The sequence below is a fragment of the Leptopilina boulardi genome, unplaced genomic scaffold (assembly GCF_019393585.1).
Source record: "Leptopilina boulardi isolate dan_hultmark-lab unplaced genomic scaffold, ZJU_Lbou_2.1 LbouV2_325, whole genome shotgun sequence".
NCBI lineage: Eukaryota > Metazoa > Arthropoda > Insecta > Hymenoptera > Figitidae > Leptopilina > Leptopilina boulardi.
Genome location: NW_026137891.1, coordinates 2,072,392 through 2,100,249, shown reverse-complemented (window position 1 = coordinate 2,100,249; position 27,858 = coordinate 2,072,392). Strand labels below are relative to the sequence as shown.

The 27,858-nt window shown below is 25.3% G+C and overlaps 2 protein-coding genes across 9 annotated transcripts; one reads left to right on the top strand and one right to left on the bottom strand.

Moving 5' to 3' along the window:
• The first annotated feature begins 38 nt into the window (after positions 1–38).
• LOC127284749 (small VCP/p97-interacting protein) lies at positions 39–1,932 on the top strand. Of its 2 annotated transcripts, none has more exons than XM_051310388.1 (3): positions 39–236; positions 1,106–1,273; positions 1,363–1,932. In XM_051310388.1, the coding sequence occupies exons 1-3, from the start codon at positions 168–170 to the stop codon at positions 1,375–1,377; spliced, it is 252 nt and encodes an 83-aa protein (XP_051166345.1). In that variant the 5' UTR covers positions 39–167; the 3' UTR covers positions 1,378–1,932. The 2 variants fall into 2 exon arrangements, with proteins under 2 accessions (XP_051166345.1, XP_051166346.1); XM_051310389.1 differs by having other exon boundaries at positions 41–230.
• Positions 1,575–27,858, bottom strand: LOC127284735 (uncharacterized). Of its 7 annotated transcripts, none has more exons than XM_051310361.1 (21): positions 23,933–24,074; positions 22,816–22,967; positions 19,310–19,488; positions 15,721–15,971; positions 9,963–10,048; positions 9,040–9,235; positions 6,668–7,035; positions 6,365–6,590; positions 6,092–6,243; positions 5,955–5,990; positions 5,580–5,674; positions 5,312–5,485; positions 5,038–5,235; positions 4,700–4,969; positions 4,446–4,619; positions 4,186–4,384; positions 3,869–4,110; positions 3,532–3,751; positions 3,344–3,464; positions 2,979–3,193; positions 1,575–2,749 (listed from the first exon to the last, which is right to left on the bottom strand). In XM_051310361.1, the coding sequence occupies exons 2-21, from the start codon at positions 22,874–22,876 to the stop codon at positions 2,595–2,597; spliced, it is 3,618 nt and encodes a 1,205-aa protein (XP_051166318.1). In that variant the 5' UTR covers positions 22,877–22,967; positions 23,933–24,074; the 3' UTR covers positions 1,575–2,594. The 7 variants fall into 7 exon arrangements, with proteins under 7 accessions (XP_051166318.1, XP_051166320.1, XP_051166323.1 ...); XM_051310363.1 differs by having other exon boundaries at positions 3,869–4,089; XM_051310366.1 differs by lacking the exons at positions 22,816–22,967; positions 23,933–24,074 and adding an exon at positions 27,599–27,858.

The following is a 27,858-nucleotide window of genomic DNA, read 5'->3' as shown; positions in this document are numbered from 1 at the left end:
AGTAAATATTATCAATACAATATCACTTTTGACTCACGTGGTAAAAATAGCAGAAGAAAAATACTCAGAACTGTCACTCACGTCACTTTGACATTTATATTTCAATATCAAAACAATTGTTTTACAGTGAATAATAATTAATTTACCTCTTAATATATTAATAAAAAATGGGTATCTTTGCATCATGTTGTAAACCATCGGATTCATATCAAGATTTGACTCCTGATCCGGTAATTGTATGTTTTTTTTTTGAGGTTACTCTAATAAACTTGGTGTGGTACCTGTTTATTTTAAAAAGAAATTAGGTATAATTTCTTTGATTAATTTTCGTTTAATTCACTCATGTCTTTTGTTTATTTATAGTGGTAAATGTTTATCATACATTTGTATGATTAATAACATTTCTCATTTCGTTGGATGAATTTATTTTCTTCTTTTCTTTTCATTTTACTCGCAGTTCAAGTCATGTGATCATATATTTACTTGTGTTGGATAACAATTAAAAGAATCAATATTCCTTAATAATAAAAATGTTCAACAAAGAAATAAGTAAATTTGAAAGTTTATATTTTAACCATATATTCTTTAGTATTGATTTAGACTAGCATGTGTGTTTCCAACTCTAGCTTAAATCGTACGCCTAGTGTGTTTATTGCGTTTTATATTTTTGATAAATATATGTGTATAGATTAAAAAAAAAATGTTAAAAAGGGTAAGGGTTATTGAAATTAATTATTGAAAAATTTTGTTTTTTAAAACTATGAAATTGTAATATATACAATTTATCTAATTGAATACAATCAAAATATTTCTGATTTTAATTTAATTTTAATTGTGCTATTAATTTTTAATTATATTTTCATTTTTTTCTTTTAGTAACAATAAAAAATTGCTTTACTTTGAAAGAATTCGAATTTTATTTTTAATTTTGTTTCTTCAAAAGTTTGAAAACATTTTTTTTTTTTTATTGAAAATAAGAAATTCTAGTAATTGACATTTTTTAAAAGTGAATTTCCAATAAAAAAATTTGAGAATAGTTAGATTTTAAATAATTGATTTTAATAAAAAAATTTGATTTAATTAACATTCTATAATTATTTAATAGGAAGTAAAACGGCGTCAAATGACTGAAGCTGCTGAAAAAAGGCAAATGGAGCAAGAATCGAGAGGAATAAAAAATATGGATGCTGTAAAAAGACAGCAACGATTAGATGAAGAACGTAGACAACGAGAGGAGATAGGGGGAAATAATGCTAATCAGGGACCACTAAAAGTAATTAATATTTCATTTATTATTTGATATTTAATTTATTTAATTAAATTTTAATTTTAATATAAAATTAAATATTTTTTTTTTTTCAGTGGCAAATGGAATGAACACAATTGTGAAGTTCAGATTTCTTCTTATATAGGAAAGTATTTCTTTCTTATTATGGTCTGGGTTTAATATTCACGTGATTGATTAATATAAATTTTTTACTATCCATTTTTTATATTAAGAATTTTATAATTACCATTGAAATTAAAATAAGAAAAAATCATCACTTATTTACAGTGAAGGATTAGAACGTAGATTTGTTTAATATTTATATATTATATATAAAAGTTAATTTTATTATATATGCTTGAACGTTAATAGCACTTTCTTTTGAACGGTACATAATCATTTATTTCAAATTGAATTTGCCACTGGTATTTGAAATATTATATTTATATATATTATAGATTTATGGCAGTAGATAATAATACGTGTATAATTTTAAGAAAAAGAAAAAAAGGTGTATAGATTTTTCCTTGGGCAATGAGTAAATTCTGATTGTTAAAAGTTTATTCAATTGCCATGCAGAGAATAATATCGATATTTATTTGTTATCAATTATTAAATAAATGTAAATGTGTGTATAAACAAGTATTAAATTATAAATCATGAAATTTGGAATTTATTCATAAAATTAGAAATTTAAGATGATTATAAAAGTTGATAAATTTAAAAATGTATAAAGTATTTTTTGTTTTTGGATAAGAATGAGAAATCTGATTATTTGGAGAATCATGAAAAATACAATTTATTTTCATATATACATATAAAAAAAAAGAAAACGAAGTAAAAGCGTTTCTTCAACGAATTGGAATAATAATTTTTATAATTCAGACATAAATATAGGTACACGTATAAAAGCTCATCTACAATATTCAGTTCATTTTTTTTTTCACATTCTTTAAAGCTTCTGTGTATAATATATATATATTTTTTTTTCTCTCGTAGCTTCTTTTTGTAAAATTAAAATCGCAGTAATATATAATTTACAATATACATATTAATTCTCATCTCTCGGAATGATAATATCAATAATGAGTATTTACAGACTTTATTCTTATTATCATTTTTAATGATAATACATTTTTGGGGCCCTATGAATTTATTTTGGAAGAATTCTTTTCAATTTGCATTTCTTTTTTATTGCATTTGAATTTTTTTTTTTTTCGTAATGTCGAAAAGTTGCTCTCGTATTTAGTTTATATTTTTCTCATTCGTCCTTGGAGCAACAAGGCAGGCAGTTTTTTTGTCAGAAAGCTCTGACTTTCATTTGACCTCATATTTTCCCGATACGATGAACAGACCACGATCGGAACAGTTTCTTTGTTGACTTACTTTTAAGCTCACGACCGTGAGCAATTTGAACTTCAAGCGATGCTCCATTGTTGAGAGCCAGCCAGGAGTGAATTTCATTTGTTGCTGCTGTTGCACCTATTTTGAAAAATATGTTTATATAATTTTTTTTTTTTCTAGAATTCTAAAATTAAAAATCTTTTGTTTAAAAATAGAAATTTTCAGTTATTGAATTCATAATTCATCTTCTAAATTTACTCTTTACTTTAGGAAATTTTCAACATTAACTTATAATGCAGAAACTTTTGTCGATAAATTACCGGATGTCTAATTTTAGAATTTTCTTAACGAAAATTGTTCAACTTGCCTAATAATTCATGTAGAGTTATTCGTCGACTAGCCAGCAATTCTTTGCTGGCACTTCTAATTTCAAAAACAAGCATCGCTTGCCTCGGAATACTATCACCATCAATTTGAAAATCGATACTAAATTGTGGATTAGGCATCGCTGGTAACAGTCGTGACTTGGCTATTGTCTTTCCATTGTTCATTGATGGTAAAATTTTGTCAGGACTTGAGCATCTGTGACATTATGAAAATTATTTAGATAAAAATCTCTTAATTTTGAAAATAAATTATGTTACATAGAATATAAAGTGTAGAAACAAATTAGGAATTTTTTTCGTCTTTTCCTTCGGATGGCATCTATTTTTGTACTAAATGAATACTTACGTTTGAAATTTAATTCGACAGTAAAGTTGCGCAATGTGTGCCACATGAAGTCCTTGAGCTTGTAGCACTTTACCCTCGATTCCAGAATATTTTTCTCTTGTTCCGTTAAGAATTTTCAGGTCTGGAAAAATATTTTCTTTTAATTTTGAATGTAATTTTTTTTTAGTATGTTTGCATTTTTTTGTTACCATTTGGTCGCATTCTCATTCTAGGACTGGGTTGTCTTATTCTTCCCAACATATCAGGTTGTGATACAGCGTGCGACAATGCCCCTTGTAAAAGTTCCGTGGCATCTGCCTCACCTCCACCTCTTGGTTCTAAACTCAATGTCACTCCTTTTGTTGTATCACATTTATCTTCAATATTCACCTCCGAACGAAACCTACGTAATTTTAATCCTCTTTTCATCTGAAATAAATTTTTAAATATTTTTTTTTAAACAGCTTTTTGGATCTTTTAAATTTGAAACTCTTGTACTCTAATTAGGAAAAGTATTTTTAATTAATGTTTTTAAAAATTATTAACCTTTTGTTTCATAACTCGAAAACTATTATACTGTGGCATTTTTTTGCCAAAACTTTGTTCGGGACTTGGAGTTAAACTATGATGCGATGATCTTCTTTCGTGTAATTTTGAATCAGCTTCATCAACAGTATCGGAAATTGTTTCGGTGATGACACGTGGTGTCCATGAATTTGTTACTCCATTAACTTCATTGGATTCTTTACTCGTTGTACTTGCTTTGTCTATTGGACAAAAATATATTTCTTATTACTTTAAATTAAACAATTTTTCTTTTTCTTTTAAATATTTTTGTTTGTCAATATTTGTAATTAACACACCAGAGTGATTATTGGATGGTGGTTTTAGTAGAGTGACTGTTCGTGGTGGCGGTGGTGGTGGAACAACATGTTCCAAATGTAATCTCATTTTTGATTTTTCCATTGATGGTCGTCGAACAATGTTGGATATTATTTCGGGTTCAGCACTTGGTCGTGTTGAAGCTTCACTTATATTACTTGCAGTATATGTACTTTGTGTCTGTTGGAATAATTAAAATGGTTATAATTTATATATTTTTGATTTGATGAGACAAACTTACTTCACATTCTTCACTGAGAACTTTTACTTTTAGCTCAACGGATCCCGATTTGGTTCCTCTTAATGCAAACCAATGAGACTGATCGCTAGTTGAAAGTCTTCTGATATCTTCGAGAGTCAGTGACACTTTTCCTAAGTAATCTTTCATGCCAAAAGTGTCGTGATCCCATAATATCTGAAAAAGGGTATTTAATGATGTATTTTAGTAATTTAATAATTTTATTTTTAGGTTTAATTTTTAGAAATGTGTTGTACCACGTCTAAAGTTTCTCCATTTCTTGGTAAACCCATGATAGAACTTTCATCCCAACAGGGATTTAATGTTTTCTTTTTGATACTACTTTTGTATTTTGTTTCATTGTTGAGTTTCAATTCACAATATGGATCGCTGAATCCATTTAAATCCTTGGCTACTAAATCCTTAGCTCGAAGAAGTGAAACTTCCATTAGACCACTTCCAGTTGAAAGTAAACTGGAAATATCAGAGGATGTTGGATCCACGTCTCTGTGTGATAGTAGTAGTTTCTGAAAAAATGGATTATTTTAAAATTATGGAAATTTTTTTTTTTTTTAGAGAAAATAATAATTCTTACAGCTTGTTGCATCCAAGGTAGACTGTTTCTTTTTGTCTTTGGTTCTTCATCTATCGATGGTGGAATTACACTGTTTCTTCTACTCGTGACTACTTGTTGAACACTTTTTACAGGGTAAAATAAAACTGATACTGTCATTGTTGATATGTTTGTAGAGCCACTTAGGACCAATTCTTTCTTTACAATCCACCTCGTGTCCTGTAATAATCGAAATTTTTTGTTGAGAAAAATTTGTGTTTTTCTATTTTTGAATGATTCAAAATTTTATTTATACCTGAGATAATGAAAGCATAGCTAGACCAAGCATATCGGTATCGGACATTTTTGATATATTCCATGAATAAATGACAAAACTTAGTGAGAGTTGTGTGTAATCTTGAACCAGGAACTCTGTTCTGACCTCCCAACGTGGCGATGTTGTGCCTCTAATGTAGTGAGTTGTTTTAACCTGTAAATACAAAATGGACAGTGTGCGTGACTGAAGAATGTTTCCTCATTATAAAAATGAGAACAACTCGCGGCGCGCGGGCATGCATACAAACCTTTTTACGGTTGTTGAACAGCATGCAATAAGGATTGCATTGCGATGGATCACTGTTGAGATCCTCAGCTGAGTGAATGTAAACAACCAGGACTCCTAAAATTATACGATTTACAAGCAATTTACAAAAGCCTTGCATTTCTTTTTTTCATTTTTTGTTTGTTTTGTTTTTTCCCTTTGAAAATCAATTTCATGAAAGGAAATACATTTAACTAAAAATATTAAACAGAAATAGAACTGTAATTATATTGATTTCTATTTTTCCCTCATGAGAAGGTTTTTGTGTTTGTGTAAAAAAAACGTACAGAAAACAGTGTCAACTCTTGTGCCAAAACAACAATTATTTTAATCATTCCAATTTTAATATATTTTTTACCTGCTCTCTGTTTTCGAAACGAATTTTTTCGTGTGACTGAAAATATGAATTAAGTCATTTATTAAACCGCTTGTTAATTATATTTGTAATGTTTTTTTTGGAAAGAATTAGAAATATTTAATTTTAATAAAACTCACCTGCAGAATGTGTATTTACATCATCTGTAAGAGTTGGTTGTGGTAAATCAGGATCCAATTTTGGTAAAGCTGCATATTCCAATTTTGCATTAATATTTGGTATATTAGCGCTATTTCTTGAAGGTTTTTTCTGTTGTAAAACTGTCTCGACTCTAAAAAAAGAGGGGGGGGGGGAATAGAAATTAACATTTTAATGACTGTGTGTTTTAATGCTTGAATGGATCTTCTCTAGCAATATTAACTCATCAAAAAACTTTCTCTTAATTAACTTACACTTGTGAACTTTCCCAGTTGTAAACTCCCAGAGCTAATTCAAATTGTGCCAAGGTGATGGTGCTAACGAGTCTTTTTGCTTTTAATTTTATGCTGATCCTTTCATTATCTAATGAACCAACAAGAAACGAGACATTTTCAGTCCAAGTTGAATTTAAATGGGCTGTGACTCTTCTTTGATCACCAATTGTCACAACTAGCCATCTCACTTCGTCGTTCAACGTTGCTGTTAAATATTTTATTTTTTAAATTAGAATTGAGAGAAAATAAAAATCGTTTTTTTTTTTAAATTACGAATCTTACCGGGACATCCACTTTGGCTCAAGGTCACGGTGAGTACACCTTGGGGAATAGAATTTATAACACTATCAAAACCAGGTCCAGGTCTTTCATGTGCCCTGAGATCAAGTTCTAAATGACCTGGATCAACTAGCCAACTTGCAAGAGCATCAGAGACAACTGCATGAATCCATGTTTTTACCAATGGCACCTCCATCATTTGAACTGCCTTTAATACTTTCACACTGAACCAAACATCGGGTTTTTCGATAAAACTTACGCTCAAATGCGTTGCATGTGGAAACGGTGCCATTGAATCTAATGTTAGGGTCGCCAAAATTGTTCCCGATAGTGATAATTTTTCCACCGCCAAATCAACATCCATTCCGACACTAAAAAAAAACATTGAATAAAAAAAAAAATTGACAAAAAATTTATTTAATTCAAATAGGGTCAGCCGGGGTAAATCCGAACGCTAATTATTTCAGCTTAATTAAAATTTTTAAAAATAAGTTAGACATGAGAATTTTTACCTCAGATCCTCTTCAAGAGATTCTAAGTATTATCCCATTTTCCGTTTGTTAATTTTAGAAGAATTTATTTATTTATGAAATATTTTATATTTTTATTTATGAAATTCAGACCGTTCGTATTTACCCCGGAAAATTGGAAAATCGGGGTAAATCCGAACGGTATTTTCAATAATTTTTTCTTATATTAGAGCCACACAAAATTGTTTTTATTTGATTACACTATTATTTTAACATTATAGACACAGAAAATTAAAAGGCATTAAAATAAGCTGCAACGCTTCTTATTTTAATCCAATTTTGCTTATTTTAATCCATTTTTGTATTAAAATAAGCAAAATTGGATTAAAATAAGAAGCGTTGCAGCTTATTTTAATACCTTTTAATTTTCTGTGGAAGTACATAGAAAAAAGTTTTTCTTTCTATATGTATCCGCGTTAGTAATTAATAAGCAGAAATTTAATCTTTGTTCTCTCGAAGGAGTGTTCCACTTTTTTTGCCAAATGGTTTGTTGAAAAAAGTTTTTCAGGATCTTAATAAAATTTAGTTATCTAGGGTTTTTGGGGTCGCTGATTACCAAATTGAAGTCAGTTTTTCAAAATTTAAAATGGCGGACGAGAATTAAAAAATTCATTGGATTCGCTCGAAAATTGTTACTCGGGGGGTTTCAGGATCGCTGATTACTAATTTGGAGTTAGCAAATTTGATCATTTTTAAAAATAAGTTTTAGGAAAGTTCGCCATATTGAATCCGTCATTTTGAATTTAAAAAATTTGACTTTTATTTTTGTATTTTCATTCAATCACTCCAAAATACTTTTTGTACCAAGTTTTGCAAAAATCCGTTATGATTTGATAAAGTTATTGAAGGTTTTAATTGTGTAATGCATTTTAATTTTTAACCTGTTTGATTTTTGTATTTATATATGATGCATTAATACATAATAGGTTTATTATCGTATTTTTTTTTGAGTTTTTATATAAGTTTAATAATTGCAATACTTTAAATTTATTTTCCCTAAGATTTTTCTGAAATACAGTGGCGTTCCTATTTACCCCGGTATTTTAGGAAAGTTGCAAAGTATCGAGGTAAATACGAACGCTAAGTTTCCTGCGATTGTAATTTATCAAAAATTTTTGCTACCCCATAAAATTGTTCTATGAAAGTAAAGTAACAATTTCATGCACCAGAATACCGGAAGTATTGTCTTTTAAAAGAAAAAACTTATGTTATTGTTGAAACTTACTAAAAGCGTTCGGATTTACCCCGGCTGACCCTAATTGATTACTTTATTATTAAATAAATATTTAATTAAATTATTATTAGAGTCAATTAAATGGTATTTGTTTCAAATACAGAAATTAAGTAAAATTTTAATTAAAATAAAAATTCTTTCGTAAATATTTATTTAATAGTCAATTTTTTGAATCAAATATTTTTTTAGTAAATCAATTTATTATTAGATTTTCTTTTTAATTTATAGATAAATTCTTAATTTAATTTCAAGTTAAAAAAAGTTTGACCCAATTTAAATATAGGAATACATATACATATATATATTTTTAAATTGAGAATTTAAAAATTCATGTCGTATCTTATTTCCATGTAGGTGCATAATTATAGCTCTTTTAATAGATGCTGTGAAGGATCAATATATATACTTTATAAAAAGATTCCTGCGTTTATATTTCATTTATCTATCCGCGTGTTCCATAAACGGTATTTTATATACGTATAGAATTAGAAATAGAGAATAATTATATATATATATATATATATATATATATATATATATATATAATAAAAAATATAGAGAAATAAATCAAATTAATTAATTTAATTTTGAAATTAAATTTTTTTTCTCACCCCTTTCCAAAGAGTCTTGTGGTGATTAGCATTCGAAATTGCTCGCAATCCAATCGTAAATCGGCTTCGATTGATAATTTCGTTGAACCAGGACGATTTCCAAGGGTGTCGTCATCTCCACTGTAGTCGAGGGTCCTTATTCTAGTGAGACAGGGTGTTTGTTCACCTAGTGTCAACTCCCTCAATTCCAAGGGTCCTTTAAAATCAATTTATTTCTTAATAATATTTCACTTTTAATCAGAAATTGGATTCGAGAAAGATTGCAAATCAATTTCTGAGTCACAGTTCTTTTTTTTTGTATAGTTTTGATATTTCACGGGAAAAAAAAATTGAGAGAAATAATTATTTCGCAAGTAATTTATTATTTATTAGTTTAATTTTTTTTATTCTTCTATTTGTTGAGTGATATATAATAACAATATTTTATGCAAATTCAACTTTTATATATGCTTCACGAGAACATTTACAATTTTTAAAATTCAGTATTTGTTTTTTCTAATAAATTATTTGCATACATTTTATTCCTCTCTCTCTCTCTCTCTCTTTCTCGAAACAATAGGAGATTATATCAAAAAAACGCATCATTAATTGTAACGACCTACTTTACATATCTTGTTTCTTAAATCTTATCGTATTCACAAGTCGCGACTATTTTTATGTTATATTTATTTTTTAGAAAAATCTTGTAACGGTTTTTAATATTATATAGATGTGATTTTCAAGGGAAATAATTTTCGCGTTTTAATTTTTGCAGATTTTTTTTTTTTTAATTCTTTTGTTTCTCGTCTGTTAGTATTTTTTTTTCTAATATTGGGAAAAAGTTATTTCTTTCAATTATTATTTGGTTAAATAAATTGTTAAATAAATATCCGTAACAAAAACTTACGCGAAGCATTAAATAAAAAGAAAATTATGACCAGTACCAAGAATTCCAGGTTTTGCTTCATTCAAAAGAGGCTCGAGTCTTTCTTTTGCTAGTGAAAAAATACTTCCAGCACTGAACCTCCACCTGAAATTAAATTTGTTTTTTTTTTTTTATGTTGACAGAAATTATTATTAGCGACATGATTCGTTGTATAAAAAAAAACCATATAATCTATATATGATATTCACACTCGTGGCGATATCCGTTACTAATTTATTTCTTGCATGCTTCAGATATATAATTATTAAACTTTTATATTTGCTATTTTTAGATTCTATATTTCTTTACTATTTCTATATACTATATAGAACATATATATATATAATAAAAAAGGATAACGCTTTGAATATTTTATGGGTCTACAATTAGAATGTAAATTACAATCTAGTTGCATTAATAACAATTATATTGTTGTTTCATATATATATATATATATATACGAGACTTAAATATATTGAGGGTTTCTTGGGAAGCTCGCGTGGCCCATGTTTAATTCATAATATGGTTCTTTTCCAACACATATAGGAATTAAATCCTGACGCAAAAGATACCGCTCCAATTAGACACATATACATTATTCACAAATTTTCATTGTGAATTCAACGTTTTGATCATGTCAAGTAAACGCAATTTATTTATATTATCATTATTTCCCGCGTGAGATAAAGCTAACAAATTGTGGGAACCAATTTGTTTCTTTACTTTTCATTTAATTAAATTAATAACACTTTGAATATTTTTAAAATTTTATACCTCAAAATTTACGATTTTTCAATTTTTAGAAAACTGTTTTTTATTCTCATGTAAACTTAAATTTTACGTAATTTATTATTATTATTATTATTATTTTATATAAATATGTAAATTTTAAATAACTTAATTTTATTAGTTTTCTAATTTTTTAATTATTAATTGATTTAATTTTAATGAGGGAAATTTTAAATAAAAATTATATTTTAATTAAACTCATAAAGAAAAGGAGTCGCGCAATTATTGATAGAATTGTTAATAACAATAGATGTGAACTTGAGAAAGTTTAAGCACAAGGGGTGAACAAGTTTTTAGATGTTTATCTATCCCCTTGATACATTTTGTAAATTTTTTTTGCATTAATCTCAATGTCGTTAGAGTAGTTCGTATTTGGATACTTGATAGACCAGTTTCTCAGGTTCAAGAAAAAGGTTTCATGCACTGCAAAAAGAATATGACTGCAGTATGCACTTGACTTTAATTCTTTCCCATGAAAACTTGAAATCAGATAATTGAAAGCCAATCTTATTTTTCTTTCATAAATAACAAAAAAAAAAAAATAAATAAATAAATAAAAGAAATAATTAAAAACAGTTTCTATTATAATTTATTTTTTTATTTCAAAAATTTTTTTAATGATTTTATCTCCCTTTAAATGATTATTGAATATTTTTAAATCTTCGTTTTTTATTTTTCTGAAACAAATTTTTTTTTGAAAAATTTAATTTACAGATTAAATTTTCCATTCAATAATATTAAATTTTATAACAAATAAAATTTACACCTGGAGAAATGATATAGGGTCAGCCGGGGTAAATCCGAACGCTTTTAGTAAGTTTCAACAATAACATAAGTTTCTTCTTTTAAAAGACAATACTTCCGGTATTCTGGTGCATGAAATTGTTACTTTACTTCCATAGAACAATTTTATGGGGTAGCAAAATTTTTTGATAAATTACAATCGCAGGAAACTTAGCGTTCGTATTTACCTCGATACTTTGCAACTTTCCTAAAATATACCGGGGTAAATACGAACGCCACTATATTTCAGAAAAATCTTAGGGAAAATAAATTTAAAGTATTGCAATTGTTAAACTTATATATAAAAACTCAAAAAAAATACGATAATAAATCTATTATATAATAATGTATCATATATAAATACAAAAATCAAACAGGTTAAAAATTAAAATGCATTACACACACTCAGAGAAATGATATATTTGTCTCCGAGCCTATTAACTCATTTATTTGTTGCAAATATATTTTATTTCATTGAAATAAAAAATTTATTTGAGCCAAAAAAAAATTTATTTCTGACAAATAAAATTTTTATTTACGCCAAATAAATAAGTTAGTAGGCTCTGAGACAAATATACGTTTATTTAATTCAAATATATTTTATTTGGTTCAAATAAATCATTTCTCTCGGTGCAATTAAAACCTTCAATAACTTTATCAAATCATTACGGATTTTTGCAAAACTTGGTACAGAAAGTATTTTGGATTGATTGAATGTAAATACAAAAATAAAAGTCAAATTTTTTAAATTCAAAATGGCGGATTTTCCTAAAACTAATTTTTAAAAATGATGAAATTTGCTAACTCCAAATTTGTAATCAGCGACCCTGAAACCCCCCGAGTAACAATTTTCGAGCGAATCCAATGAATTTTTTAATTCTCGTCCGCCATTTTGAATTTTGAAAAACTGACTTCAAATTGGTAATTAGCGACCCCAAAAACCCTATAGAATACCAAATTTTATTAAGATCCTGAAAAACTTTTTTCAACAAGCCATTTGGCAAAAAAAGTGGAATACTCCTTCGAGAGAACAGAGATTAAGTTTCTGCTTATTAATTACTAACGAGGATACATATAGAAAGAAAAACTTTTTTCTATGTACTTTTATAATGTTAAAATAATAGTGTATAATCAAATAAAAACAATTTTTGATATAAGAAAAAAATATTGAAAATACCGTTCGGATTTACCCCGGTTTTCCAATTTTCCGGGGTAAATACGAACGGTCTGATATTAATAAAATTTTACAGAAGGCAAAAATGAAAAATAGTTTCTGTTCTAGTATTCATAACAAACAATTATAAATAATAAAATGAAATTTTAGCTTCTTTTTCTTCAAATACGAGACAAAATACTGAAAGAGTGTCATCATCTTTGATTTTCAATCTTTTTTGCAATACTCGTTATCTTTGTTTATGCTCTTGCTAATTAACAAACGAAAAATGGGATAATACTTAGAATCTCTTGAAGAGTATCTGAGGTAAAAATTCTCATGTCTAAATTATTTTTTAAAATTTTAATTAAGCTGATATAATTAGCGTTCGGATTTACCCCGGCTGACCCTACTTGTCTCAGAGCCTAATAAATATATTGTTTGATTGAAATAAATTTTTATTTGATTTAAATAAAAAAATTTATTTACACCAAATAGGCTAGTAGGCTGTGAGACAAATATATATACATTTATTTAACTTAAATATATTATATTTGGTTTTAAATAAAACATTTCTTTGGGTGTAATGATTGACATCGATTGGGAGATTGAAAAAAAAATGAAAGATTGAAAGTGTGATTCACTGTAAATTTCTTTTGCAAGACAGGAAGTGTGGGTATATATATATGTATATGCGACAGGGCAATACTTCGAATATAATATCTTTTACACCTACTGGTCAAACGCCCACGACATTGCAATGCATTGAATTATACGTTCGCAGACCTTTTTCCTTCTTGCACTCTGTGCGGTAATGAATTCACGCCATTAAAGCAATATCGCGGTCAAACCCTTTGTAAAATGCTCCTGCTATACATATACATATATAGCGAAGCTTATAACTTATACCATATCAATGTAAAACTGACTTTTAAGTTCATTTCAACTATTCAAAGAAATTCATATTTTATTTTCTTTTCAATATGACTTGACATTACGAAAAAGAAATATTTTTTTTATGACATTGCAAAAAAAAAATATATGTCACTCTTTTTGTGATATTGCGATATTTATTTATACGAGATTTTCAGTACTAAATTGCTCGTGAAAAATTTTTTAATAACAAATTTTTATGAAAATTTTCTTTTTAATTATTTTTTAAAATTAGTTTTTTTGTGAGATTTTTTGGATAAAAGAAAGTATGAATTATTGTTATAATTTTTATTGTGTAATTATTTTGACAATTTTATATTAGCTAAATATGATGGCAAAATGCTTTCTAGTGTTAGTCGCATGTACCTATAACGTGAAAGGTAATAGTGGAATGTGGAATGTTTACGAATGCAGGCAGTAGCTCATTCCCTAACTTGAGTTCATTTCCCTTTAGTGCTTGAGATTATTCACTTGCCAACCAGAAACAAAATTTTGTGCTTCTAATATTAAATTAGACATAAAATTTGCTTCTAAAATTAAATTATTTTAATTTTTATTTGAAAAAATTTATTTTTGTAACTAAAAAAAATTTATTTGATTCAAATAATCGGTTACTTTATTATTAAATAAATATTTAATTGAGCCAAATAATTTTTATTCGTATTAAATATTTGGACCAATAATTTCTTTATTTGAAACAAATAAAATTGATTCTAATAATAATTATTTAATATAAATATAAATATTTATTTGATAATAATCAAGTAACTTTATTTGAAACAAATAAAATTGATTCTAATAATAATTATTTAATATAAATATAAATATTTATTTGATAATAATCAAGTAACTTTATTTGAAACAAATACATTTTTTTTCAAGGTATGAAAATTGAAATTGCAATAGTGTTTTTTATATTTAATTTAAATATAAACTGAATTTAAAATTTTATTTATTGTCTATTGAATTTTTCGAAAAATTTTATTTAGCCTATTTTGTCGTATTTTGAAAGATAAATGTTCTTAATGAAAATTTTGTTTTTGATACAAAGTGATAAATCACGTTAATGGTCAGACTTTTTGTTATTAAGTGAATGAAGGCATATCGAATCAGACAAATTCATTTTCTAGGGGGGAGAAAAAGTTATGTCAGATAAAATTTATTCTTTGAGAAGAAAAATTATTTAATAAGTTCATATATAGTCAAAAAAAAAATTTATTTGATTCAAGAAATTGGTTACTTGACTATTATAAAATAAATATTTATCTGTATCAAAATAATTCTTATTTGAATCAATTAAATGGAATTTTTCTAAACACAGAAATTCAGATACAATTTATTTAATTTAAATACAAATTTTTTGGTTCCACTAAATATTTATTGGAAGCAAATAATTTTTATTTGAATTAAATTGTATTTATTAATTTCTGTATTTAAAACAAATACCATTTAATTGACTCACATAACAATTATTTGATACAAATAAATTTTTCTTTGATAATAATCAAGGAATCGATTATTTTTTTTCAGTGTAATTTTTGAAAAATTTATCGTTGACAATTTCTTCTTTATTAAATCTATTTTGTTTTTATTTGAATAGATTTGCTATTTTATTTTTATATTGTAATTTTTTATATATTCTAATGGCAATTGAATATGTGCGGAGGTAAACTTTTATTCTTGGACAATATAAAGTTGAAAATTTCAATTTCAGAATTGTTTAGAATTCCAGTTAGTCAATGAACTTTCATTGAATTGCTGAGAAGAATATATAAAAATCTATTTAAATATAGTTGAAGATAATAGAATTCAAAGTATAAATAGAAACCACGTTATGCGTGTACGTGAATTTTTCTCTTAAACAGATTCTCATATATAGAAATCATTTCGTTTTCATGACTGAAAATAACAAAAGAACTGAAAACAGTTTTACTTCCTCAGAATATGTATAAAGATTCAAATGAAAAATACATTTGGTAACAATGTTCCCTGTTAATTTATTTTCTTCTTTTTTCTCTTGTTTTGAAATTTTTTCTTTATGTAGAGATTTTTTTATTAACAAATAAAAAAAAAAATTTAATAAATTTTTTGAAAAAATTTGTTGAAAAAATTTACTTACCATCGATTTACAAGAAGACTGAGCCATTCGGCAGTTTCGTCTTTGTAAAGAGCTCTTCTTCTTCTTAATCTTGCTAAATCGTGATGGAGTGCTGTTTGCAATAATCGTGATAGTCTTCCTTTGACTATTGTACCTGCCACAGCCAAAACTAAAACTAGCCATGCCAATGATAGTCCTGCAGCTCCAACTATCCATGCTATTGTTAAAGCTACTCCTAAATAAAATGATCCTCGTACTATTTCAGCATCTCTCTAAACAAAAAAAAAATTACGCACATTTATTTATCATTAACATTATAATAGTTCCAATCAATAGTAATTTTAAAGCAATAAAAATATTTCCACACTAATGATATATCGATTTATAAAAACAATTATGTACAGATTATGTGTAAAGTCAAGGGTATATAATTATATTTGCAAATACAAATATAGATATATTAATTTTTAGAATGAATGATATTATAATTTTCTTCAATTCTCATTCAAGTGAAACTTTTTTTTCTTTTTTGGCAAAAGTGAAAAGCTATTTGAGTGTTTTATTCTTTTGAATAAATGAGTATGTGAAAGAAAATAACAAGAAGTAAAAACATACTTAACACCCAATAAATGAAACTGAAGGAACCCCATTGCATATTAACTCACGCAATATCGCGTGTTTACCTATAAAGAAATTTCTTGACGTCATTTAAGACGTCATTAACCTCCCTTAGAGAAATGTATGTGGACAAAAACTTTTTAAGAGTCTTTTACCTTATGTCGTGCTGCGTCATTAAAGAAGCGAAAAATATGCAAATTAAACATAACGGTTTAATTATATATATGAGGAAATTTTTCCTATATCTCTCGATTTTTTAATTTGCGTAAAAGCGATCTGTTTCTTACGTATATTAGCAAATTTTTAAATATACATTTTTTTATTAGTACTTATATTTGAGACTAATAAAATTTATTTGAAGTAAATAAAAATATATTTGTCTCATTAATATTTTCTTTTTAATCAAATAAAATTTATTTGAAGCAAAATAAAAGTATATTTAACTCAGAGTTTAGTAATTTTTTATTTAAACCAAATAAAATTTATTTGAAGTAAATAAAAAAATATTTGTCTCATTAGTATTTTTTTTAATCAAATAAAATATATTTGAATAAAATTTATTTCTCTCAGAGTTTAATAATTTTTTATTTAAACCAAATAAAATATATTTAAACCATAAATAAAATTTATTTTAATAAAATTTATTTCTCTCAGAGTTTAGTAATTTTTTATTTAAACCAAATAAAATTTATTTGAAGTAATTAAAAATATATTTGTCTCATTAGTATTTTTTTTAATCAAATAAAATTTATTTGAAGCAAAATAAAAGTATATTTATTTCAGAGTTTAGTAATTTTTTATTTAAACCAAATAAAATTTATTTGAATAAATAAAATTTATTTCTCTCAGAGTTAAATAATTTTTATTTAAACCAAATGAAATTTATTTGAAGCAAATAAAAATATATTTGTCTCAGAGCTAAATAATTTTTATTTATACCAAATAAAATTTATTTGAACCAAATAAAAATTTTAAACTAAATAAAATTTATTTAAAGCAAATAAATATTTATTTGGCTCTGAGACAAATATATACATCCTTTCTCTGGGTATATAATATTATCCTGAACTGGGAAATATAATTAAAATAATTTTCAGAAAATTAAATTTTCAAAATGAGAATTTTTGAATTATAAATTAAGAAACTTTGTGTAACTTCCTATTTCGCAGTAATTGTTTTTAAAATTAGATTATTATGTATATTTGCAAGTGAAACAAATTTGCTTTTAATTCTAGATTATAAAATCGAATTAAAGAAAATAATTACAAATAATATATAGTGCAGTTGAAAGAAAGGAATGATAATTATAATGAGGAACTTTCGTTTTGATTGAAATTAATGATAATGAAAAGATTTACAAAAAAAAAAAAAAAAAAAAAAAAAAAAAAAAAACTAATCTCTCCTCTTATAATATTACAAAAGTGATGATTGCGTGCAGATTTCACTATATCGTGTTTTATCTACCCTTTTTTTCATTTGATTTTCTTCTCGATATTTTATATAAAAACTTTCCGTTTAGTAGTTTTTTTTCGATAAAAAGAAATTAAACGATGTTACTTTCATTATTATGTGCAATTTGTACAATTTTCTTTTATGGAATATTTTATTATTCTTTAATTTAAATTCCATATTTATTCTGCGATATTTTTCATATATAATTAAAAACAGAATTTTTTATAAATTCGTTATTTTTAATTTCTTTTTTAAAATAATTTAACAATACACGAAATGAAAATTATTTTTATTTATTATTTTTAATTTTGAAAAAAAAATTTACAGAAGCAAATTTTTTTTTTGCTGTTAATAAAAAAAAAAATGTTCCGTCCACTAAAATACACTCTTTTGTAAAATGAGACTACTAATTGAAGTTACTTTTTAACGGTAGAAAAGTCAGGGATCTCAAGTTTAAATCACTTGGGAAATCTGCTTGTTTCCGCAGCGGATAACATTGTTCAGTGTTCTTCTCACATTGCATTTGTTTCGGAACGAAGTATTTTTATATATACACAATTGTAATTCTTCATGCGACCTTTGAAGTTGTAGCAATATTAATAAAATTAGTTTCGTTGAAGTAAATATTATCAACTGAAAATAATTTTGAATTTAAAAATCAATCATTTTTTTTTTACTTTTTTTATTTTTAAAAAAGTATTATTTTCTAATTCAATTATCTCTGTAATTTTAATTATTTTTTTTGTTTTGACAAAAAATGAATGAAATTTTGAATATAATTATGTCAGAAAAATAACTTTATTTTTCGTCTCGATTGATGGGAAGTGGTAGTAACTTATGGCTGTTTATTTTTGAATCTCTTTATGGGGGAGACGCGAGGCTTCTTGTGGTTTTCAAATAACCGCAGAATCTCAGAGAGCTGTGCCCACATTTTCAAGTTGAAAGTTCTTGTAGATATGAAATTGAACTTGTTTTCAATATATGATTCTTTTTTTTTTTCTTTGAAAACATTTCATTTCTACTATTTTTTAGATTATATTTATTGCATTGAAACTTTACAAATGCAATAATGGACTTTTTCACTCCTGGATTAAAATATTATTTGTTGTATTTTTGTCAGTAAAAATTTTATTCCTAAGTAGATTATATTTTTTGATTTAAAAATTTACAAAATTCTTATTTTTACTTTGGTTGGCAATAAATTAGGGAGTAAAATTGGAGTTAAAAATCGATTTCAAAAATGAGTGAAAGTAAATATTTTACTTTTACACTGAAAAAAAATTTATTTAATTCAAATACTCGATTACTTTGTAAAATAAATATTTACTGGAATCAAATAATTTTTATTTTAATTGAATTGTATTTGAACCAGTAATTTTTGTATTTGAAACAAATACCATTGACTCAAATAATAATTATTTGAAATGAATATTTATTTGGTAATAGTCAAATAATCGAGTATTTGAATGAAATAAATTTTTTTTCAGCTTATTAGAAGAGGAAATAGTTAATTTCTTTTTGAGGTTATATTCTGGCTTACTTGTGTTTTTTGGGTAACTGCGAAAGCAAATTCTTCATCAGGAGCAGAATCATCAGGGGTCATATTGACAGACCCAGAGGCCCCGTTGCTGACAGATTCGTTTAGGGGCCTAAAAGGTCCCCCTTCTTCAAATGGGCACTCCTCAATTGGGCTACAACTTCCACTTCCCTCTCGTTTCCCTAAAAAGTAGAAAAATTCATTTTTTAGACAATTTTACACTTTTCGAATTGAATCCTATTTGTTTACTTCTTAGGAGTAAAAATTTTAATTCCTTTTATATGTAGAAAGTTAAAATATTTTTTGAAAAAATTTAAAACTACAAAAAAATTTATTTGATTCAAATAATTGAACTTGACTATTATCAAATAAATACTTACTTGAACCAAATATATATTTACTTGGGGCAAAATAAATATTTACTTAGACTAAATAAATATTTACTTGAACCAAATAATTTTTATTTCAATTAAATAAACTGTATTTGATTCAAATATTTGTGTATTTGAAACAAATACTATTTAATAGAAATTTAATACAAATAAATATTTATTTGATTTATATATTTATTTATTTATCAGTCAAGTAATCGATTATTTGGATCAAATAATTCTTTTTCCAATGTAGGTTTTCGTTGTTTCCACTTTTTAAAGGGATGAAAAAAAAAATTTATTTGATTCAAATACTCGATTACTTGACTATTATCAAATAAATATTTATTTGTATCAAATAATTATTATTTGAGTCAATTAAATGGTATTTGTTTCAAATACAAAAATTATTGGTTCAAATACAATTTATTTAATTCAAATAAAAATTATTTGGTTCAAATAAATATTTATTTGATAATACACAAGTAATTGAGTATTTGAATCAAATAAATTTTTTTTTCAGTGTGACTTTAGAATTCAGAGTTGAATTTTAAAGCCTAAATTTTTAACTCCTTTGTTGTGTAGATTTTGATAATTTTTTTTCTTTAACAATTTTTGAATTTCTCATTTGTTTCGTGTACATTTTTTGAAATGTATGTGAATTGTTGTGATTAGTTTCTTATTTCTTTATTGTCATATTTTTTCTTTTCCTTTTTTTTTGTCAGTTGCCTTAATTGTAATTAGAGAAGGTAATGTGTCATTATACTACTGCTGAGACTATTTATTTGACCTCGGTCAGAAAGTATGTACTTGTGTGACCTGACATGCACAACTTTGCACATAATGTCGCGTGCTCATATATTTCCTCAATTTCTCGAGTGCACCAATCAGTGTGTTCAACTATATATATAATTCTGCAGAAAGGTAAATGTCACTTGAATCATAATTGATGAAACAGTATAATATTCAACGAATTTTCAAATTTACAATTTCGATTTTTGAATATAATTCAATTTCTAGTATAAAAAATAATTTATAATTTTTTTTTTAAATTTGGAATTTTATTATATATATTTTCTCACCCTCGTTTTGTTTAGGTTGCAATTAAAATTGATAACACGATATATAATACAATCGTTTGCGATCTTATATCTGATTTATATATGGAGAATAGGTGAGGAAGTGTAGTTAACGAAATTCCGAGGTCTCTCGTATGAAATTAATTAAGAGTATATAGTATACACATAACATTTGTTGGATCCTTCACGCAACGGCCTGATTCCCCTTTGCAGATATTCATCAGGCAACATGTACTAAATAAGATCAACGTCTAAGGGCAATCGGGAACACGACCTTGGCATTATATAAATGTGACCTAAGACAGAATTTATATTACAAGACGTTCTTAAATCTAGGACTATTTCCTTCAAAAGATCGATTATTATCTTCTTTTTTTTTCCTTTTTGCAAGATCAAGATCGACCCATAAAAAATATATATATATGGGGATCTAAGAATTTTATAAATTTTTATCTAGCCTCAATTTTTTTTTCTCTATAATTTTTAGACCACAGTACAAACTATTTTCTGAATTATAATAAAAATAACACACACTGAAATTTTTTTCCAGCCTTTTCTGGATTTTTTTTGTTTTTTTTATTGTTATTTAACTATTGATTTTAGATGAAATGACATTTTTATTTCGCATTTTTTTTTTGTTTTGAATGAAAAAATTTTGATTTCCTAATGTTGCAGTAAAATAAATTACCTGCAATGAGCTTTTATACTCTTGGGATAAAAATTGTATATATATATATGTGTTTGTAACCTCTAAGAACGACGACCGTATCCTAACTGGCCGTGAGACCATAAAGATCGCGTGATCGTACCCATGCCTTCGTGTTGCAGACATTCCGTAGAAATATTGATCAAATAAGTCATTAGATCATGCGCCTTTTATCTTAAACCGGAAATCATATACATGAGGTACCGCGAAATTTTACTTTTTGAAAATCGAAAATTTTTTTTTTTTGCTTTTAAACTTTGACATTTTGTTGCATTGCATTTTTTTGGCAACACTTTTTGTTTTATTCCATATCCTACATCCAGAGAAATTTTATATTTGTCTCAGAGCCAAATAAATATTTATTTGGTTCAAATAAATATTTATTTGGTTCAAATAAATATTTATTTGTTTCAAATAAATTTTATTTGGTTTAAATAAAAATTTTATTCAGGCTAAATAAAATTTTATTCGGGCTAAATTAAATTTTATTTGTGCTAAATTAAATTTTTTTATTTGCATCAAATAAAAGCTCTTTTTTAAATTAAAACTTTGAGACAAATAAATTTTTATTTGATTCAAATAAATTTTTTTTTATCTCAAATAAATGCAAATAAAATATTTCTCTTGGTGTATGCTCTGTGATAGGTCCTCTCATATCGAGGGGAATTAAATATTTATTTGATTTAAATAAATGTTTGCGGCTTAATATAATTTTTCGATTAAAGAAAGAATTTGATTGTATATGAACCAAACTTTTTATTAAGCCAATAAGAAAACGTTGATAGACAATTATTGGTTAATTTAATAAAATTTTTGGCGCTTTACATCGCAGAGAAATGATATATTTGTCGCGGAGCCAAATAAATATTTATTTGTTTCAAATAAATTTTATTTGGTTGAAGTAAAAATGTTATTCGGGCTAAATAAAATTTTATTCGGGCTAAATTAAATTTTATTTGTGCTAAATTAAATTTTTTTATTTGCATCAAATAAAAGCTCTTTTTTAAATGAAATCTTTGAGACAAACAAATTTTTATTTGATTCAAATAAATTTCTATTTGATTTAAATAAATCAAATAAAAAGGCCAAATAAATAGGCTATAGTTGGTTCTGAGACAAATATACGTTTATTTAATTCAAATATATTATATTTGGTTCAAATAAAACATTTCTCTGGGTGTATTCAAAAGATTAATTAAAATAAACTGCAATCTACTAATTTACTAAAAATACTTTTAAAAAAATACTAATAAAAATAATACTATATTATTAATAACTTAATTAAATAATTAATAATAATAAAAAATATTTATTTAAAATAAAATATTTGATATTAATTTTAAAAAATAGTACCTTTTTTAAGGGAAGTACCACGTTTTAGATGTCTCGTCATGAATGTGGATAGTAACTGCATTTCTAATTTTCAACACTAATAAAGTTAGTTTTCTTCACTTTCAATATTTTTGGCAGTTTGTCAAAAATCCATGTTTTGCATTTTAATCAATCTTTACCGCAATAGTGAGAATATATACTTTTTTGTGTATAGAAATTTATTTTCATTTTGTATAAATGACTTTTAATCACGCTATACGTATATAAGAATGATTTTCATTCACATTCCCCCTTTAAATTATTATAATTAAATTCAGAATGATAATAAATTATTGATTGAAAATTAATAACAAGTTAATAATAATTAAAGTGAATGAAAGTATCATTCGTGATTGAAAGTCATTTTTAATATATTAGTTGATATTAATTACGGAAATTATATAAAAATAATTTGCAAAGGATTAGAAATAGAATTTTTTTTGTAAATTAAAAATTTTTTTTAGTATTATTTATATTTGAATATTTATTATTATTATTATTATTGTTAATAAAAAAATAATTTTCTCGCGAAGGGTTAAAGACACTAGAGAAATATATACAATTCCGCAAGTATTAAGTTGGCGGTGTTCTTTTCATACGGACACGGTGCTTTGACTTCTTATTTCACAATTTTTAATTTAATGTTAAGGATGGAATTTCAACGAGTTTTATTTCCGTTATGAAAATTATAATCCGGTCGGCTCTCATTTTTTTTAGCAATTATACTCGTAATTTCACATTATGAAATATATCACATAAATATATAATGTTTACACTTGCGTCTCACATTAAATGTCACTCAACATCACGCGGATTCGTTTCACAAATTAGGAATCAAAATTTTTTTCTATGCAAATAATATTATTTTGGAGAAGTAAATTGATTTTAACGATTTGTTATTTTATTGATAATTTCATAATTAATAACATTTTATTAATTATGTTAATTTTTTTCCTTGTCATTAATTTTAATGATTTACAAAATTAAACAAAAATTTATCGCATTACTTATTTTTTTTATTATTTATCATTAAATATTGATGTTATTTAAATTTTCAAAAAATTACTAGAAAATTTTTTTTTCTATAGATTAGAATTACCATTGAATAACAATAATTTTTTACAAAAAGAAAAAATGATAAGTAAAAATAATTGAATGATTTTTTTTCAAATAATTTTGGTTTTTTTTTGTAACACGTGCGCTTCAAATATGAAACGAAGATCAACTCTTCGCTTCTTCACTCGCGAAATCGAACTGGTTGGATGAAGTCCTGCTTTCTTGTATATTCCACCACCGTAACACAATAATCGCGTCTGCGCTAACATTTAATTAATAGTTGTTGTTTTTTTTTTTTTTATTGCGTTTGAAGAAAATCTTCATATTTTCTCTGCCAAAAAAAAAAAAAATTATACGAACTAAACTGTATGTAATTATATTCAAATGGGAATAATAATTGTAAATTTTTTTTTTCGTTGGAAAAACGAAAATTAAATGCTATATACAATAAACTCGGTTTATATCTGCATTAAAAAATTGCAATTGTCATTTGTTTTCTTATTATTGCAAATGATGATTATTTTAAATATTTAATTTTTTTTTTTTGTTATTGTAATTTCGAAATCATATGTTTGAAATAATTTTAAAAATATTCTTTTGATTTCACATGGAATTTATTACGTAAAGTGGAACAAAAAATATTTTTAAATATTATTGGATAATAAAGAAAATAGTCGAATTTTCAGCTTCAAAAGAGCTAAAAATGCACCATCAGGCATTGAGAATTTATTTTTAGTTAAATGATTTTAGAAATTATTACCAACATTTTTTTTTTGGAATTAGAATGCAGAAAAAGAAATAAAATGAAATTATTAATTATCGAATATATATAATATATAATATATTATTTATTTGTATGAAATATAATTATTATTTGAATCAAATATTTGATTAAAATACAAAAATAATTGATTAATGTTTTTTTTAATTAAAATATCAAATAATTATATTTGGTTCAAGTAAATAATTTATTCAACTTAACCGATTTTTGAAAGAAAAGTACAATTGAAACTATAAAATGTTTGTGAATTGAAAATTTTATGTTGACAAATTTGTTTTCTTCTTCGTTTTTTTTTTTTTTGAGGGAAATTTCGATATTTCGTAATGACAATAATTTATGGAAGTTGTAGCACTTTCTTTACGTTAATGCACAAGACACGACCCGTTGCGCCCGATGCACCGTTGTGTAACGGCATCGTGCGTGCAACGGTTCAATATTCCCAATTTTGTTCTCAAACATTTGCAAAATGTCATTTTAATTTAATACCGTACTTAGTTCCGTTTGTCTGGACTAGAAAATTATAACTGTGTGTAATTTTACCTGAGATTTATGATGAAACGTTCTTTATCAATCATATACACTGTCATATAGGATATATATGAAAAGTAACATATATTATAGACTTACTGCAATAAATATAGAAAGTTTCTGAATGTAATATAAAATTATAAAAGCAAATTTCGCGATTTTGATTTTCTTTTCTCTCGCAAAAGTACATCTTCTTTGAATCTTTTTTTTTTCAATGTTACTATTTTTGATAATTTTTAAATTATTAGTTGGTTTTATGCTGAAAAAAAATTATTTGTACCGAGTAATTATTTATTTGTACCAAGTAATTATTTGTTGTTGGCGTTTATTTGAAGCAAATAAAAATATATTTGTCTCAGTACCTAATAACTTTTTATTTGTTTTAAATAAAAATATTTATCTAGTACAAATAAAATTTTTATTTAACTCGAATAAAATTTTATTTAACTCAAATAAAATTTATTTAAAAGAAATAAATATTTATTTGGCTCTGATGAGACAAATTTATTTTTTCTTATAGGCCAAACTTTTTAGTTACAGTCTCTAAATCTGAATTAGTAAAAATGTTTACTAATTTGAATTAGTGACTCACTTTTTGCTTCTGAATTAGTAAAATTTTACTAATTATTAGTAACTTTTACTAACAATTAGTAAAATTTAACTAATTCTAAAGCAAAAAGTGAGTCACTAATTTAAATTAGTAAACAGTTTTACTACACTGTATAAAAAGAAAGTACTAAAATAGTACCGATTTTAGGTATCAAAATAGAACCAAATGACAATTTAGTACCTAAAGTCGGTATTAAATTAATACCTTTCGTTTTACAGTGTAATTCAAATTTAGAGAGCAGTAAAGTTTTTTGGTTTTAATGAAATTAATTGAATGTATTGTTGCCTCAAATAAAATTGATAATTATCTAAATATAGTACAGTATATAATTAAAAATTAATTATCCTTTTTTTAGTTTGATGAACGATTTTGGTCATTTTATTATTATGACCCTAATATTCGAATTTAGAAAGTAGTAACAGTTTCGTTTAGATATACATATATATAGTGTATTTGAAATCATTTGAAATTCGATTAATCGCATCACAGAAATTAGTTCGTTATTTTGTGGAATGTTAATTAAAGTAGGATAGATTAGCGGATGTTGAATCCTGCTTCATTAAAATGAATCATTTGTAAAATAGCATTTTTCTTTTTTTCTCTTCTTCTTTCATTCCAAACAGTTTAAAATTGTAAAATGTAGTACAAGTATAGAGAGGATATCGTGAAAGGATTATCGTAGTAATGGGGTCTTGGGCTACCAGTTCGTCGTTGCTCTGATCTTTTATTTGTTTCTGAACAACATCTGTCTTACGCGCTATTCCCTTATATACTATCCTTCATTCGAGTCCCACTACTCTTATATATATGTATAAATATAAAACATACCAATCCTCAAAGAGAAACAAACTTTATGGTGCAAGGTGCATAATTCCGAGAAAATTTCAAAGAATTATATTTTTCAGAAAAATCTGCAGGTACCAAAAGTATTATTCTCTTTCTTCATTCAAAATCTTTTCGTGACTTGCCTATTTTGAAAAGTTCAAATTTATTTTAAATTTTTTCTTTTTTAAAAGTTTTTTTTTTAAATAATGAATTTAATTTTGTTTAAATTAAAAAATAAATTGAATTAAATTTATTTCTCTTTAAATTACATTGTACAGGAATAATATTTGTCTAACAAAAAATCGATTTAAATTTTCATGAGCATATTATTTTTGTTACTATTCGGATCCAATTATTTATTATTATATATTTAATCAGCAATTTATCATACTGCATTGAATTCATCTCTGCATGATGTAGACAGATTAAAATTAAGATAGGTATTTAATAAGGCAAAACAAGTTTTGTTCAATGAGGAATTCTCATCTTTCAACTGCATGTCATTGCTACTGTATTAATGAAGTAACACCTGCTAACATATTCAATTTTATTTATGTTTTTTTATATTCTTTATAAAAAACACAGTTTTAACTTCTTTTTTTTTATATTTTAAAAATATTTTTTAAATTTCAAAAATCAAAACATTTTTTTCATTGCATAAGATTGCGAAAAATTATTTCCTTTATTTAGATGACAAAATTTATTATTTAATATAAAATTTTCATTTGGTTTAAAAAAAATAAAGAGTGTTTTCTTTTTTAAACTGACAATTTTAAATTCAATATTTATAATTGGCAAATAGAATATTGGAACCAAAACTTATTTTTACCGGTATGTGTGGAGTTAAAAAATGAAAAATTTCCAAAGCAATAATAATTAAAAAAAATATTTGTAATCTCTCTCTCTCTCTCTTTTATAAAAGATGATGAAGAGAGTTTAACACCAGGTAAAAAATTCTTTTTTACCTGTTGCTTCCTCTCGCGTGACTCGAAGTTTCCAGGAGTGGATTCACATTTCCGTATCCATAGGTTTGCACACGAGAGATTGTTTTTTTTTTTTTTCTTTATCTTTGTCGAATCGCAAATTTAATCGTTTAACGGGGCACACAAAAAAAAAGAGAACGATTTTTTTTTAACACGAAAAATAGTTTGTTTTCGCGCGAAAACGGGATACCGACCGACCATGCAAGTCTGGTAACCACCGCAACACTGACCTGCCACCAATC

Excerpts from the sequence above, each read along its gene's own strand:
- LOC127284749 (XM_051310388.1), top strand. The coding sequence starts at position 168 with ATGGGTATCTTTGCATCATGTTGTAAACCATCGGATTCATATCAAGAT. Across the intron at positions 237-1,105 it reads TGACTCCTGATCCGGTAATT|GAAGTAAAACGGCGTCAAAT; the intron begins GTATGTTTTTTT and ends ATTATTTAATAG.
- LOC127284735 (XM_051310361.1), bottom strand. The coding sequence starts at position 22,876 with ATGCAGTTACTATCCACATTCATGACGAGACATCTAAAACGTGGTACT. Across the intron at positions 19,489-22,815 it reads TGGTACTTCCCTTAAAAAAG|GGAAACGAGAGGGAAGTGGA; the intron begins GTACTATTTTTT and ends TCTACTTTTTAG. Across the intron at positions 5,991-6,091 it reads TGTAAATACACATTCTGCAG|TCACACGAAAAAATTCGTTT; the intron begins GTGAGTTTTATT and ends TCATATTTTCAG.